Source organism: Oryctolagus cuniculus, chromosome X (genome assembly GCF_964237555.1).
Source record: "Oryctolagus cuniculus chromosome X, mOryCun1.1, whole genome shotgun sequence".
NCBI lineage: Eukaryota > Metazoa > Chordata > Mammalia > Lagomorpha > Leporidae > Oryctolagus > Oryctolagus cuniculus.
The window spans coordinates 86,314,029-86,330,257 of record NC_091453.1 but is presented as its reverse complement, the minus strand read 5'-3'; the positions used below and the strand labels follow the sequence as shown (position 1 = coordinate 86,330,257).

General features: G+C 43.1%; 1 protein-coding gene across 2 annotated transcripts in view; it reads right to left on the bottom strand.

Moving 5' to 3' along the window:
* MORC4 (MORC family CW-type zinc finger 4) overlaps window positions 1-15,972 on the bottom strand; it is a 65,063-nt gene extending 49,091 nt beyond the window's left edge. Inside the window, exons 1-5 of one of the 2 annotated variants that reach the window (XM_070067479.1) lie at window positions 15,569-15,972; window positions 15,374-15,446; window positions 7,228-7,360; window positions 1,616-1,833; window positions 726-873 (exon numbers count right to left, since the gene is read on the bottom strand). In XM_070067479.1, the coding sequence (XP_069923580.1) occupies window positions 726-873; window positions 1,616-1,833; window positions 7,228-7,360; window positions 15,374-15,446; window positions 15,569-15,670 (674 nt within the window). In that variant the 5' untranslated portion in view covers window positions 15,671-15,972. The remainder of the gene's footprint in view (window positions 1-725; window positions 874-1,615; window positions 1,834-7,227; window positions 7,361-15,373; window positions 15,447-15,568) is intronic. The other variant, XM_070067478.1, reaches the window with a different exon arrangement.
* Between the last annotated feature and the right edge of the window lie 257 nt (window positions 15,973-16,229).

Sequence of the window (16,229 nt, the reverse complement as noted above, 5' to 3'; positions counted from 1 at the left end):
AATAAGATAAAATACTTGACCAAAGGAGAAAAGGAAGAATGAATATATCTGGTAGTATGTTGTATTAAACATACCAGGAACACTTCTAGTTTATATTAAAGGATTTTAGGTTTTGTGTTTATGATTTAATATTCTTTAAATGTATTCCATCTGACATGTCAAGATTAAACAAATGATAGACCACAGAGTATTATTTTATTAGTTCTAAAGACAAGATTTTAAACCAACCTAATTACAGTTAAAATCTATCTGCTTCAAAGATTTTTCTACTTCTAATGCAGTTATTCTAAAAGCACTAATACAAAGTTCTTTCATTTTTAAAGATCATGGTTATGCTTTGTTACTCTAATTTCTTTTTTCTCATACTTCATTTTCACTGTCAAATACATTAAAAATAACTGCCATTTACCAACCTCAAAACAATGCCCATGGAGATGAAATAGATATTTACAAAGGATTCTGAGGTTCTTAGAACAATGACAAACTGTATTTGTTATCTGTGGCAATAGCCTCAGGATATACATGTTTTCACCTTAAACATTTTACTAACAAGAACCACTTTGTCAAAACAGGACTGTGGTTCTACGAGAAAGTTTTAGAAAGGTATGTAAGGAGACATATATTTGTATCAAAATATATGTACTCTTTTTCAGAAAGATTTATTAAAATGTGATTCATCACACTACTTCTGCTTATTAGAATCGATGACCTTTGGAATACTATACCTGCGGATGTTCCAAATGAGAACACGGGTGCCTTTTTTGCCTGGGATGGCATCAAACTGGGCCAACAGGTCATTTTCACTGTTGAAGATTGAATAATTCAAGATGGCTTCTAGGCTGGGCAAGGAATCCTCAGTAATAATCATTTTTTGTAAAACCAAACACAGTCAAAGAAAAAAATAGTATCTTAAGACAATGCTATCAAGAAGGAAGATCTACCTTTTGAGTTGCATGTGTACACAAAAATATGAACATAAAGCACAGGCATTACAGCTAAAGAAAAGAAGGGGAAAATGGGCGACAAACACCAAAATCAGATACTCTTGCAGAATACAGCTTCGAAGATATAATATAAACAAAGACAGGCTGATATTTATGAAAAGGATTGAAGGCTGACCTTTTAAAGTCTTTGGAAGCAATGATTCCGACCTTACTGCTCTTAATGCACCCACCAAGAAACTTGGTGTCTCACGGAAATCGCAGCTTGTCCAGATACAAGGAAACGAGATATTCTGCTATCAGACAAGCTGATTAACAGTATGATTCTAGGAAGATGAAAACCAATGTAGCTACCCTAAAGCAAAAAACTAGGGGTGCCCTGGGAAATTAACCATGAGTTAAATATAAACTGCATAATAATGAAAATTTCAGCATTTGAAAATACACTTCAAAGCTTCTGCCAATGATCTATCTACTTATTTTATAATTATTTAACAGAGGGATATTCCAGTTAATTTGAACACATTTGAACACATCTTTAAAAATATGAAGACATTTTTAAAATATGAAAGACCAAATGATAGCTGGATTTGACCTGAAAGTAAGCAGTCCCCTTCAAAATAGTCAGACAAGACTAATTTGTAGCCAACATTCTCTCCTTCCAGAAAGGATATTGTTTTGCTGGTTGAATGGAACAATTGGTACAATAACTGCCTGGGCCTGGACACATTCCAGGTAGGTCTGTGATAGGAGTCCAACAGTCAGGGTACCCCCATTCTTGGTGAAGACAAGAGCGTCCTTTCCGAGCCGCATCGAGCCAGACTTGAACCCATTACCAAAGACCCCGATGGGACACTGGCTCTTCTTTATTACTTTATCTGTAAAACCAAAGCTGTAATTACACAAGAAAAAAAAGACATTAGAAAGGTAGAAAGCATCTTAAGATAGGTGACAGAATGTACAAATGAAGAACATTTGTAAAGTTCCTCCTTTTTGATTCCTTTTGGTATTTCTCGGCAAAAACTACTCAGTTAAAAACATATGAAATTACTATGGAGTAATGGGTCAGATTTTCCTGTGTGGTTTGTGCGTATTAAGTAGTTCCATTACATTAGAGTCACACTTTGTAAATGTAAAGAAGGCTCCCTTTCATTGGGTAACAGAACTGGAGAAAGCCTTGGGCAGCTTCCTTTCTTGTCTAGATGAAATGGCTCTCATTGCTAGAAGTAATCTCAGTATAAAATGAAAAGGGTAGTTACCTAGAGAGGGTAACAAAAGTACCAGATAGTGGCACTGCTCAGACCTAATAGACTAGGCATCTCCTCATCTTCTAGAAATATGAATGTCAGAGATCATATATCTTGATGATTTCAACTCACCACCCAAAGTATAACCCTTCCAATTCTTACCCTCTGCCCCATCTGCTGGGACAGTTCACTGGAATGTGGCCAAGAGATAAAAATAGGTAGTTCTGCCTCTGAATATCAGCAAACAGCTGCAGTATAAAGTCTCCCTTGTTCTATTAAGGGCCTTCCACTGAGTCACCTCAATAAACTCTGTAGCCCTTTAGCATTGGCTCAATCTGGGAATCAGAACTTCTCTTTTTCTTATATTTTCCATTGAGATACAAATAAAAATAAGAGAACCTAAAAAAATTTAAAGGTATGAAATCTAGAAAATGATTATCTTCTTTCTTTCATTACCACAAAGAAAACTAATTGTAGAGATTGTCTCAGTTCAGAGTGACTAATTTTACACTAATTAGTGACTATCTTTTGTGCACTACTATTCATTCAATAAACATGTTCTAAGCACCTACTATGTGCCACGCACTGCACTAAGTACTGGAGATATACCCATTAATAAAAGAGACAGAACCCTTATCCTCATGGTTAATAACCTGAGGAAGGATTTCCTATATCACAGATTAAATGCTTTTTCAATATCAAGAAGACTATATGCCACAACCAAGCAGCATGGTCTTGACTCTTACTATTTTGAACAGAAAGGACCAAGATGCCCAGTTTTCACTTCCTGAAGAGTGTGATTTTGTGTTTAGCCACTAAGAAAGAGAATCACCTTTTGATTTTCTATCTCACGGTGTAATATGATAATACCATCATATCCTTCTAGAGTAGATACTTTATAGATTTGTTCATCCCCCAAATAAGTCTAACAACAGAGTAAGGACATTTCAAGGCCATAGACCTTTGTAAAAACTAAAAGAACACTGAGTTCTTGTGCTGTCATTGGGTCTCATACATTGGTAATATTCAGTCATTCCCATTCTTCTTGTGGAAGAATTGGCTAGAAAACACTGGACCATAAAGAGAAGTAAATCATATATTGCATGTAAAATACGTTAATTATACAGTAGCATTCAAAATTTAATTTTAAACTAAATTTGACAGTCATTCTGAGAATTCCCATGAGCTAATCGCTACTCCTACTTCACATTTAATGTCACATCCAAAACTCAGGACTCTTTCTTAAATAGTAATCTTACCTACCTTGTGAAATGAATTTGTTAATTACATGTAAACTTTCTCTAATACCACAAACCCTTCAATTAGGTGGTCAAGGGAAAGTGATGAAAATAGGAAGACTATACTACTTCCTTAATTTCTTGGCCTCTTTTTCCACCTATCACCTCCTTTTCCCATACTAACTGTACAAATCATCATTGTGTTACTTAGTTTGGGAAGATCAAATGATGACAAAAAGTTGAGAAGATTAGTAGTAGGGCAGAGCCAGAATCAGGATAGAAAAGGACAAAAATAATGAGAAGCTGGGAGCTGTGGATTTTTTGCAGTTATGTTTCACTTAACTCTTCCCCTGTGCTCTTTTATTCCACCAAGTTCCCATGTTAAGTATTCTATTTAACTGCGAATTTGCAAAATGGATGCAAGATACCATCAAACACTACCTAATATAAAAGCCCTTAGCACACATAATAATATAATTGTAGGAAGGAATTTAATATAGTTTGATAATAGCTCAATAATTTTCCACAGGGCCATCTTGGCTTAGATAGGTGGCTTCTCTTTGCTAAATCAGTTCTGTTCAGTTCTCTCATATAAGAGATGATCTTGTTTACACACGTAGAGAGCTGGGATATCTACTCTTTGAGTGGAACCCAAGAATACAGCAGCTTGCCCATGAGCGCCTTAAAATGTCAAGAATCTAGAATCCAGAGAGGGAAATTTAAATCAGGACTCTAACCAATGAAACCAACCTTATCAAAAGCTATCGACATTCACGGGTATCTCAAATAGTTTGTGGAAATTGAACTAAAATATCAATTTATTCTGGTGCAAAAATATTGAAATACACACACAATTTTTCAAATATGCATATTCCATGAACTTTTTGAGGCCTTCTTGTACATGGGCAGGCACTGTTGTTACCTAGATATATTGGTGATGCAATATGTACTATAAAGGAATCAAACTGTTAAGCATACTATTATTATCTGACTGTAGAACAGGTGTGGGGGAACATCTGACCCATGGGCCATTATAAGGCCCGTGAAATCATCTGGTCTGGCCCTGCCAAAGCAACTGCAGGTGGGACTCGAAATTCAATAAATCTATAGCAGACTCATTTTTAAGGCAATAATTTCATATGGCCTGCGAATGATGTTATGAATATCCAAATGGCCTTTGGCAATGAAACAGTTCCCCATGCCTGCTACAGAACAACGGACCTACTAGGAAATGCACTTCTGAGTAGAGGTAGCAAATACCTCATTCTGTTGCTCTGTAGCTGTTTTTAATCCTTGACCTTTGAAAGAGGTTTTCCACCTGCTGAAAAAGGCAGCTGAATATATAGACCAGTTGATTCATACACTATCTGTAGCAGTTAAAGAAAACTGAGCGTGGACTTTAAAGGAATTTAATGATAGGCTTTTCTTTTTTAATTTGATTTTTATGTGAATCTGTGTTTATGGAAGAAACTGTTGATGCAGTTATATAACTATTTTATCAGTCCAAAAAAAAAGAATGGCATAAAGGGTTGGAAAATATAAAAAAGATAACAACAAATGTTATAGGTCCGGTCAAATAGAACTTCTGCAGACTTAATAATAATTTTGCATAATTATTTCCATTTTTCAAACTATGAAAATAATGTGTCCCCAAATGAAAAACAGAAAAATTAAATAATAATTTTCAAAGCCACCTCTAAATTCAATTATTTAAAAAGAAATTACAACAAGTGAACCCTTGATTAGAAGTTAGAATCAGACTAAACTATCTTCTTTAAATAAATGGCATCTTTTGGCTGAGTCAAATTTGTTTTAAGATACAATCACAAAATCTAGTACATTAAGAACACATTAAAATGCTTTTAAAATTAATTTTTAAACAAGGAACAACTGCCCATCTCAAATTAGTTAATATTATTTGGCATGACGGGCTGGGGGGGATGCTACAGCTTAAGAGCTGTCTGGGCCGGCACTGCGGCTCAATAGGCTAATCCTCCACCTAACGGCGCCGGCACACGGGGTTCTAGTCCCAGTCGGGGCGCCGGATTCTTTCCCGGTTGCCCCTCTTCCAGGCCAGCTCTCTGCTGTGGCCAGGGAAGGCAGTGGAGGATGGCCCAAGTGCTTGGGCCCTGCATCCCATGGGAAACCAGGATAAGTACCTGGCTCCTGCCTTCAGACAGGCGCGGTGTGCCGGCCGCAGCGTGCTGGCCACAGCGGCCATTGGAGGGTGAACCAATGGCAAAAAGAAGACCTTTCTCTCTGTCTCTCTCTCTCACTATCCACTCTGCCTGTCCAAAAAAAAAAAAAAAAAAAAAAAAAAAGAGAGCTGTCTGCATGTTTTGCTCTGTGGGAAAGGAACAAAATTTTGAAGGGATGATACTCATCCTTTGCATTTCAATTTAAATGTCATTTCTTCAGGGTAGCCATTTTGATTCCCAAGACTAAATCAGATCCCTGCTATATGCTCTCAAGGAAACTGTACTCTTCCTTCCGGGTAGAACAGCCTGTTTAGTTATGTAGCTACTCAGTTGATTTCTTACTCAGTGAACTGTCAGTCCTTTGAGAACGAGTATGTCTGTCTGGCTCATCACTTTATTTCTGGTGCCTTGCACATAGGTGCTCATTAAGAATTTGTTGAATGAACAAGGGAATGAATCCAGGACAAAAATTGTTGCAATTATTCTGACATCATCCTCCTCCTCCCTCCCACCTTACAACTAGAACCAGCTTTCACAGATACAGTTCTACAGACACAAATGGAATGATATCAGATTTTCTGGGCCCACTATTTGACACCCCTGTCATGTGGGATAAGGTGTGATAAGAAGGAGTCATTGAGAAGACAAGTGATTTTAGGGTGGCCAGCTAGTACATACAGAATTAGACACATATATGTTTTGATCCCATTTCATCTAAAATAGATTTTCCTTAATATTTACTATTAACTTCAGGAGATAAAAACTGATGCGGTTAAGTTATGGAAAAGGGCCATTTCTCTAACTTCACCAACATGCCAGTGACATTCTTGTCTCACTGAGTGATATGTGAAGATGATACAGTACAAACTTACATTATGGACTACAGACCTTTGAAAGTCATTAAGAGCACTGAGAGTGGCAACAGAAATCTATCAGCAGCTTTAAAAGTTAGAAAAAACAATTTCCTAACCTTGCAATTTAACTGTAAAACCTTCAGAGACTGTGTGTGTCAACGCCTTCTCTCTGTCTTTCACGGGGCTTGATTATACCCAAGCATCTTCATGCTTCTAATCCACAAATTGCCCCAACTCCAGTGGCAGACAGGGTTGTCTGATTTAATAATGAGTTTACATTGATATAAAGTGGAGATCTCAGACAAATGAAGGTTTCCAGGCCTTCATATTTGTTGTCCTCTTCACAAGAACTCTCCTCCCTTGTTGAGTGCACCTTTATTTCCTTCAATTCTACTCACCCTTCGGTTTCTGCCTAAATAACATTCCATCCAGGAGGCTTCTGACTAACCTATGTGTTCAGATTGGATTCCCTGCTGACTCATCCCACACATCCTGTGCTTTCTTATCATTATGATTATCACATTGTATTATGATTGCTTGTTTAACTGTCTGAATTGTCAGCTAGACTTGTAAGTTCTGTGAGGACAGGAACAGTGTCTGTATCAAAACCAGTGCCCTGGCACAGAAGAGACACTTAATAAATATTTGTTGAATGAATAAAGGGGATGGTCAATCTTGAAGAACAACAGGAAGTCTTCAACAGATTTCATAAACTCAAAACAAGACAAGAGAACGAAAACACTTTTTACCTCAGCATTCGGTGTAGTTTATGAGGTGTCATACCACATCCATCATCAGTAAAGGTCAAACAAGATTTATTCTTGACCTCCTCAACATCTATAAACACCGTCCTGGCGGATACATCTGGATCTACAGCATTATCTGCAAAAGGTAGAAATCTGTGATATTAGATCTCACTTTCCAAAATTCGACCAAAATCTCTAGTTCAGTGTCCAAAGACATGAAAACTGCTCTTTAGGCCCTTCATGGGCACTTCATGTGGATGTCCCAGATGGTGAGTGGGGCACACGAACGGTGATGGTGAGTGGGGCACACTTACTGAGTGATGCAGAACAACACACATGATGGCATATGGAGTTACGAAGCGGATTTCTAAATTTCATATGACCAGCAGCCTGCCTTTCTCCTTTCACAGTCTATGGGAAAAGTCACCAGTCCTATACACAAGGCATTTTGCTCTGATTTGGTTTTGGTTTTGTAACTTTTTGTCTGTTACGTCACTTCATTACTTGTGAACACATACAGTAAAGGACAGCTACAGAGAGAGGCTGAAACAGTAATTTTGGTGAAAATAGATTCATGTTACACACATAACATTTTATTTTTAAGAATGTTAATTTTCTGTTGTTTTGCATCACCTCCTCTGTTGAAGAGCACAGATATCATCAACATCCCTGTTTATAGCCCAAGGGACACTGAAAGAGTCACAGGTTAAAAATCAAAACATTTAGTTGCCTACCTAAATCCCAGTGATGGTAGCAAGCATGCTTACAAAGGAGTAATCCTGCTTAAGTATCATGTAATAATGTTAAAAGTGAAGATGCCTACCCCGCATGAAATGGAGAACATAGAATTAAAGTTAAAAAAAATATGAACAGTTTCATGATTTGTCCTGAGTCGCATCTTCACAATAGGTTAAGTATTTAAGACTCCAAAGTTGGGACTGGCATTGTAGTACAGCAGGTTGAACTGCCACTTGTGATGCAGGGATCCCATATCAGAGCACTGGTTTCTGGTTTGAGTCCCAGCTGCTTGGCTTCCAATCCAGCTCCCTGCTAATGCACCTGAGAAAGCAGCAGATGATGGCTCAGGTACTTGGGTCCCTGCACCCTCGTGGAAGACCCAGATGGTATTCCTGGTTCTGAGATGGTGTTCCTGGTCAGGCCTAGCCCCAGCTGTTGTGGCTGTTTGAGGAGTGAACCAGTGGTGGAAGATCTACCTCTCTGTCTTTGTCACTCTGCCTTACAAGCGAATAAATGAATAAATCATATATTTTTTAAAAAGACTCCCAAGTCTTTCCTAACATATGTGCTATGTCTGCAACCTCAAAGGGTGCCATTGTCTAGCGCTCACTTCTTTTGCCACAGTCACCAGTGACTGTGGGGCACTGACACATGTGACTTAAAAGTCTCTCAAGGGTTCACTGGCCCAAGTAGAAAGGCAATCTGTGTAATGTTCTGGATATCACTGTGGTTTAGATGTGGTTTGTCCCTCAAAGATTTATGTACCAAAAGCCTGGTGCTCAGTGTGGCAGTGCTGAGGTAGTAGCAGCTTTACGAGGTGGGACCTACCAGAAGGTAAATTAAGTCATGGGGGCTCCACCCTCATGAATGGATTAGTGCTCTCCTACATGAGCAGCCTAGGTCTAGGTCTGGCAGGAGAAGATTAATATGCTAGATTAGTAGAGAGAACCAGCTGTTACAATAGGGTGCCACCCCAATGTGCTTGGCCCCTTCGGCAAGTGGCTAATTCCCTTTCTGCTTCTTAGCTTTCTTGTGATGCAAACAGGAAGTCCTTACCAGCATGCTGGTGCCATGTTGTTTGGACTTTCCAGTCAAATAAATTTTTTTACTTATAAGGCACCAGACTGGTTACAGCAACACACAAGGAACAAACAAAATGTCTCTACTAGCTCTTTAAGCAAGAAAGAGATCTTAGCTTCTACCCCCTCTCTTTCCATGGTATCCTATATTGCATTACTGATACTACATTGCTGGAATGAGAGAGCAAGGTGGGATCCTGATTGTACAGCCAACCATTACCACTGATAAAATCATGGCATTTTCCCACTGGGAATATCCCTTACAATCAAGAGAAGTACTAGGGCTGGCACTGTGGCATAGTGGGTAAGGCCGCCACCTGCAGTGCTGGCATCCCATATGGGCACCAGTTTAAGTCCTGGCTGCTCCACTTCTGATCCAGCTCTCTATTGTGGGCTGGGAAAGCAGTAGAAGATGGCCCAAGCACTTGGGCCCCTGCACTCATGTGGGAGACCGGGAAGAAGCTCCTGACTCCTGGCTCCGGCTGTTGCAGCCATCTGGGGAGTGAACCAGTGGATGGAAGATTCTCTCTCTCTCTGCCCCTCTAATAAATAAATACATTTTTTAAAAAGAGAGAAGTATTATACATTTTCAAAACATCTATTTTTGCAATACAACTGACAATATTGGTTATATCACATGGATGTATGGAATGCCATCAAATGAAACAAGACATTACTTTTAAGGGCCACAATGGTATTACCAAAGTCACTGATGTAACTGTCACTGACTGTAACCTAAAAAAGTCTCAGCAGCAGCAAGGCAACACCAACAGCCTCAGGAGAAGGCTAAGAAGTCTTGTATGGTCAATACTTAAGGCCCAGGTGAGGCCTAAGCCCCAGGTACTGTAGTAAGACAAGTAGGTTAACTTTTGGAGTTATAAGTCTATGCCCCACAATGGCAGCTTCATCAGAAATATACTGCTTTACTTTGTAAGAGGCAGCACTATTTTCCCATTTAACTAATAGAAGGATTCAGCATTTTATAGCTATGCACATTGTTTCAAGAAACTTCACTTGGCAAGCAGAACCTGAATTGTGTTGGGACTTAGCAGTCATTTCTACTGGGAGAGAGCCAAGACCTTCGAGACAGATACAATTTGTCCATCAACTGGACATCATTTATACATTGATAACTTTGAACACAGAAGACTTTTTTCTAACACTTTTGAACATACACAATTCAAACACATATCAATTCCAATCACACATCTATACAACAGTACATTCAAAAAAATAAGCTTGTGGGGCTGGCGCTGTGGCGTAGCAGGTAAAGCTGCTGCCTGCAGTGCCAGCATCCCATTTGGGTGCCAGTTTGAGTCTCGGTTGCTCCTCTTCCAATCCAGCTCTCTGCTATGGCCTGGAAAAGCAGTGGAAGATGGCCCAAGCCTTTGGGCCCCTGCACCACGTGGGAGACCCAGAAGAAGTTCCTGGCTCCTGGCTTTGGATCGATGCAGCTCCAGCCATTGTGGCCAGTTGGGGAGTGAATCAGCGGATGGAAGACCTCTCTCTCTCTTTCTCTCTCTCTCTGTCTCTCTCCCTCTCTCTCTCTCTGGCTCTCCTTCTCTCTGTGTAACTCTGACTTTCAAATAAATACATAAATCTTTAAAAAAAAATAAGCTTGCAGTTCTCTCGAAAAAGCACTTTAGGGGGCCAGCTCTGTGGCACAGTGGGTTAAATCCCTGGCCAGGAATGCTGGCATTCTATATGGACGCTGGTTCGAGACCCAGCTGCTCCTCTTCCAATCCAGCTCTCTACTATGGCCTGGGAAAGCACTAGAAGATGGCCCAAGTCCTTGGGCCCCTGCACCCACATGGGAGACCTGGAAGAAGCTCTTGGCTCCTGGCTTCGGATTGGTACAACTCCAGCTGTTGCAGCCATCTGGGGAGTGAAGTAGTGGATGGAAGACCTCTCTTTCGGTCTCTACTTCTCTCTGTAACTCTTTCAAATAAATAAAAATAAATCTTTTTTTAAAAAAATCACTTTAACTCTTTTCCTCTTTACTGCAAGTTTTTTCCAAATTCTGATACTTCTTTTTATAGGAATACACCAAAGAGATTTAACACAGGCACTTCAAGAGTCACAAGATAGGTGCCAGGAGCAGCTAGATATTTCATCTCCTTGGCTAGAAGCTCATGGAGTACTGGAGGGAGGGGACATACAGAGGCCAGAGTCAGCTGGAGAAGCAGAGGGAGATCAGCTGGGGAAGCAGGGAGAAGTGGTGAGAATGGTGCTTGGCAGGCACCAGCGAACACCACTTTATACTTACTTGTGATTTTATATGGTCTTTCACTTGGCCTCAACAAATGAAATTATAATAACAAGGTTGGCCACAGAAAATGAACTTATAATAATAAGGCACCAGTCCGGTGGCTAGTTCTAATCCTACTTCTTGCTGCTTAACTCTCCAAAAATTTACCAACATGTAGCATGTGCTACCAAACCCCAGGAAATCTAGCTTGCCCCTGGCCCACCTCACCCTGCCCAAGAAGCCTTACTCCTCTCGCCCACCACTTACTTAGGTGAGAGCTGCACTACTAGATCCTGGGGATGTCTTCATTCCCTAATAAGGATGTCTAATCTCATGTATTACCAGATCCCAGGGTGTTTTATCTGTCCAAACGTGGACCATGCTATCCCTTAGTGAGAACACCCTCTCTCTAGTCCTGTGGCTCACCACTTGGACAATAGCATGGGATTCCTGGGAAATATATTTCACCCTCTATCTTGGCCTACCCCACGCTGGCTGAAGAGGTAGACCAAGTTAAAAGGTAAGCTAGATCCCCATCCCTTGTTGTCTAAACATCACTGTAACTGAAGCCTCATACCTCACCAGAGCCCAAAAGGCAATGAGATACTACTCCAAGACAGCCTCTCAGGAACAGTGGAAGGTGAGTGGCAGATGGCTTTGAGGTAGTGCTTCGCAAGCTCACCATCCTCTTCTGCTCTCGCAGGATCACAAGGCCCCCGATCCTCTGCTGTTCCAACAGAATGGCCTATGTGGGTATGTTTGAGGTCACCAGAGCAGAGCTGTTGCCCTACAGACATCTTGCATGTATCTAAAAGTATTCTTACCTAAATGTAAGGTTATAACTTTCTGTCCCAAACCTATTGTTTTTCCTCTCTCTCACATACACATACACACACACACACACACACACACACGAGTCAACATTCAAATGACAAGTGTGAAATGTAAAAGTCTTTTTTCTTTTTAATCCTTCCCTCTCCCTTGCAATACACATCCCTAGGCTCTTTCAACATCTTGCTTTTACTATCCCTTTGGCATTCTCTTAGTTTACAGGGTTTGTTCCCGCTCATCTGGGTTACTGCAATCACATCTCCTACCTAGTCTTTCCAAACCACATCACTTTCTTCTCCAGTTCATCTTATCCACTGCTGCAAGGTTCATTTTCCTGAAGCAGAGTTCTGATCATGACATTCCCCTGCTGAGAAAACTTCAGAATAAGGCGGCCAAATGCCAGAGGGTCCTAGTCACATCCTGGTCCCAGGTCACCTTTCTAATCTCATTTCCTACTTGCTACGTGGAGTAAAAAGGCCTCTATGGGAATCCTAGATCTGCCACTTACCACACGTGTAGCCCTGGAAAAGTCAGTTAAATTCTCTTATCCTCTGTTTCCTCATCTATAGGGTACAAAAAATATTATTTACTTCAAAGGGTAAAGTTGCAAAGGTACTTGTAAACGCTCTTTGTAAACTCTCCAAGGACCTGTAGTTTTCCCTTTCTATTTGTGAAATCCATGCTCTAATTAAACTCCGTACGCTTCGTGCCTATGTTCATGCAGTTGTTCCTTGTGCCTGGAATGCCCCCCACCCCGTACCCACATGTCCCAATCCCTCAAATCTCAGCTCACATGTCACCTTCTCCACAAAGCATTTCCTCACCCTCCTCTTCCTGGTAAACTGGAAGTCACTCCTCCTTCTCCTGAACTCCCGCAACGCTTGTGTATACATCTTTGCTGATATACCACTTTCTATTTTGTTGTTATACATAAACCTCCGTACATGTTTTATCTCCCCTACTATAACAGTTGATCTATGTTGTATTCATTTTTGTACCTACTACCTTGGCCTTGCATACAGTGGATGCTCAATAAATATTTACCAAATGAATAATGCACTAGAAAATTAATGCAAAAATGTTGAAGGAAAATACAAAATGAAAGCTTTGGATCACCAGTCAATGCTTTGCTCTGCCATTCCTCTATTATCACACATAGTCGTGATTTGGTTTTAAAATTTATGTTTGTGGGGCCGGCGCTGTGGCATGGCAGGTGAAGCCGCCATCTGCAGTGCCAGCATCCCATATGGGCACCAGTTCAAGTCCTAGCTGCTCCACTTCCAATTCAGCTCTCTGCTAATGGCCTGGGAAAGCAGTGGAAGATGGCTCATGTCCTTGGGGCCCTGCACCCATGTAGGAGACCTGGAGGAAGCTCCTGGCTCCAGGCTTCGGATTGGCACAGCTCCAGCCGTTGTGGCCATCTAGGGAGTGGACCAGCAGATGGAGGACCTCTCTCTCTCTCTCTCTCTCTCTCTCTCTGCCTCTGTTTCTCTGTGACTCTGCCTTTCAAATAAATAAATAAAATCTTTAAAAAATTTTGTATATAAGTTTGCATGCATGTGTGTATGTGTAGAATATACATATAGACTCAAAACTCATACTGGGCATTTTACGGTAGGCCTAGGATCTTTATTAGTTCTTAAGACAAAAATCATGCATATTCAAAATTATAAACTCAAAACTCCTTAAATTACCTGTAAAATGCTACATGCACAGCACAGCACAGGTACATACAGTTTGGCAAGGTGTAACTGTGAAGGAACGACACATTTCTGTCCCCTATTTCCCAGTAGGTTGTTACTTCTCTCTCTTTTCCTAAGTTACACGCACATAGATTTTACTTCATTCTGCAGAGTTTCACTGCAGGCATGGTCCCTGTTCTCTTGGATTCAAAACCTATTGTTGGGGGCCGGCATTGTGGCATAGTGGGTTAGGCTGCGCCTGCAGTGCAGGCATCCCAGATGGGCACTGGTTCACATCCAGGCTGCTCCACTTCCGATCCAGCTCTCTGATAAGGCCTGGGAAAACAGTCCTTGGGCCCCTGCCCTCGGGACGGATCGGCGCAGCTCTGGCAGTCCCAGTCAGCTGGGGAGTGAACCAGCCCCCCACCCCGTGCCTCTCCTTCTCTGTGTATTTCTGACTTTCAAATAAATACATCTTTAAAAATAAAAAAAAAAAAACTATCCGTGTCATTTTTCCCCCTTTCCTTTCTAATGAAGGCATACCTACCATAAAGCATTTGGTGATATAGTCAAATGAATCATCAAAGTTCTCCATCACCTTCCAAACAACTCTCCTAACTATATCTCCTCCTGCTGCCCACCAACTTCTTAAGCAAAATAACTCGGATGACATGGTCACAGTGACTGCTTAAGTAGCGCCTGGGATTCATTCGGGGACTGTAAAGTCATTTTCAAGATTTTGTTCTGTTCTACCTTGCCGCATTATACCCTCCCTCCCCGACACACACACACACACACACACACACACACACTTTGGTCAATTTTTGAAGCGTTTATAAGGAGCTCTGCATGCTGCTGCATTTCGTGCAGGGCTGTTTTCTCCTTTGCTTTCCTTACAGTATTTATCATGCTGCTGCAAAAGCTGCTGTACTTGGCTTCAAGGGGTCAAGTGAAAACGCTTTAAAAGCAAACACGGAGGGAGTAAGAGGTGAAGTCCTCAGTATTCATTCCAGCGGTGTGAGGGCGCTCGTGGACCGTGGAGCCGGCCCTTTGCAGTTGCAGGGAGCCAAATGCACTCGTGTCATCTCTTCAGAGATGTCCCATCATTCCTCGACTTTCTTGTCTCAAAAGTTAAAGCACTCGGCTCTGCAGATCCTCCCCCGCGACCCTACCCGGTCCTCTACAATGTCCCTTTGCTAGCTTAGCGTCTGGCGTCAGTCGCCAGCCCTTGTGGAGCCCAGCGGCCTCAGGATCCGATTTTTTTAATGCATCTCCTTTTGATTATTAACTAAGGTATCCTAAAGTGCCCGGAACATCACGAGCCAGAGAGAAAATCCACCCGGGAGTCCTAACTCTTCAGGTACACCTTGTTTCCTCGGTTTTCGTCGCGGAACCTCGTCCCCGGCGAGAGCTGCGCTCCTCCTGCGTCTGCGGAGCTGGGGCGGGTCCCGAGGCCCCCACCCCGATGCCGGCCCACCCCGCTCGGCTCCGCGAATTCCTCTCGCGTCCGCAGCACCACGCTGGCACCGCTGCCTCCAGTCACTGCGGCCGCACTCGCCCTCGCCACTCACCTAGCAGCTCCGCGATGGCACTGAAGGGTCGCGTGTGGCTGCTGGAGTTGCTCTGTAGGTAGCGGGGGCTCATCTGGGGGCGAGAGAAGGTCCCGTCCCGCGTGAGGCCTCGGCCCGCCGGGCCCTCCCCGCGCGCCCCCCGCAGCCCCGGGGCCCGCGCGCGCGCGCGTCCGCCCCCTCGGGCCCCCGACCTACCGTGCTCAGGCGGATCCCGAAGGCCTGCGGGCCGCTACCCGGCCGAGTCAGCCCGCCGCCAGGAGCGCCAGGGCCCGCGGGGGCCCCTCGGTACAGGAGCATTTTTTTGGCCGCCACGATACTCGCTTGCTGCCGGCGGACTCCTCGCCCGGCCGTCCCGGACCAGCCCTCGCTCACTCCCGCTCGCAGCAGGCGGTGGCCGTCCGGGACTGGCCCTCCCTCGCTCCCACCCGCAGCTGGCGGAGGCGGGGCGCGCTCCAGCCACCTGTCCCCGGCGGGAGGGGTGAGGCCGGCGGCGGCGAGCGGCGGCCCCGCCCTGTCAGCACCTCTCCCGACCCGAGCACTGCCGGGGCCGCCCCAGGGCCGTACAGAAATATGGCGACCTCCTGACAGCCGCTCCTTGATCCCCGCCCCTAATTAATTCTTGGCGTTTGCCATAGGCCAGGCCGCCGAGCGGGAAAGCGTGGGGGGGGGGGTGCGGCGGGCGCGTGGGGAGGGGCAGGAATGAGGCCAGAGGAGGGAGAGGGTGTATGGGATTTCTGGAACCGAGTCCCGCTTAGGCTGCATGACTAACGGGCAGGATAAGACAAGTCTTTCAAGTTCTGAGGACTACAGTTTTTGCTATCTGAGAAGATACCAGGCTTCTGCAATGGGAAAGCGG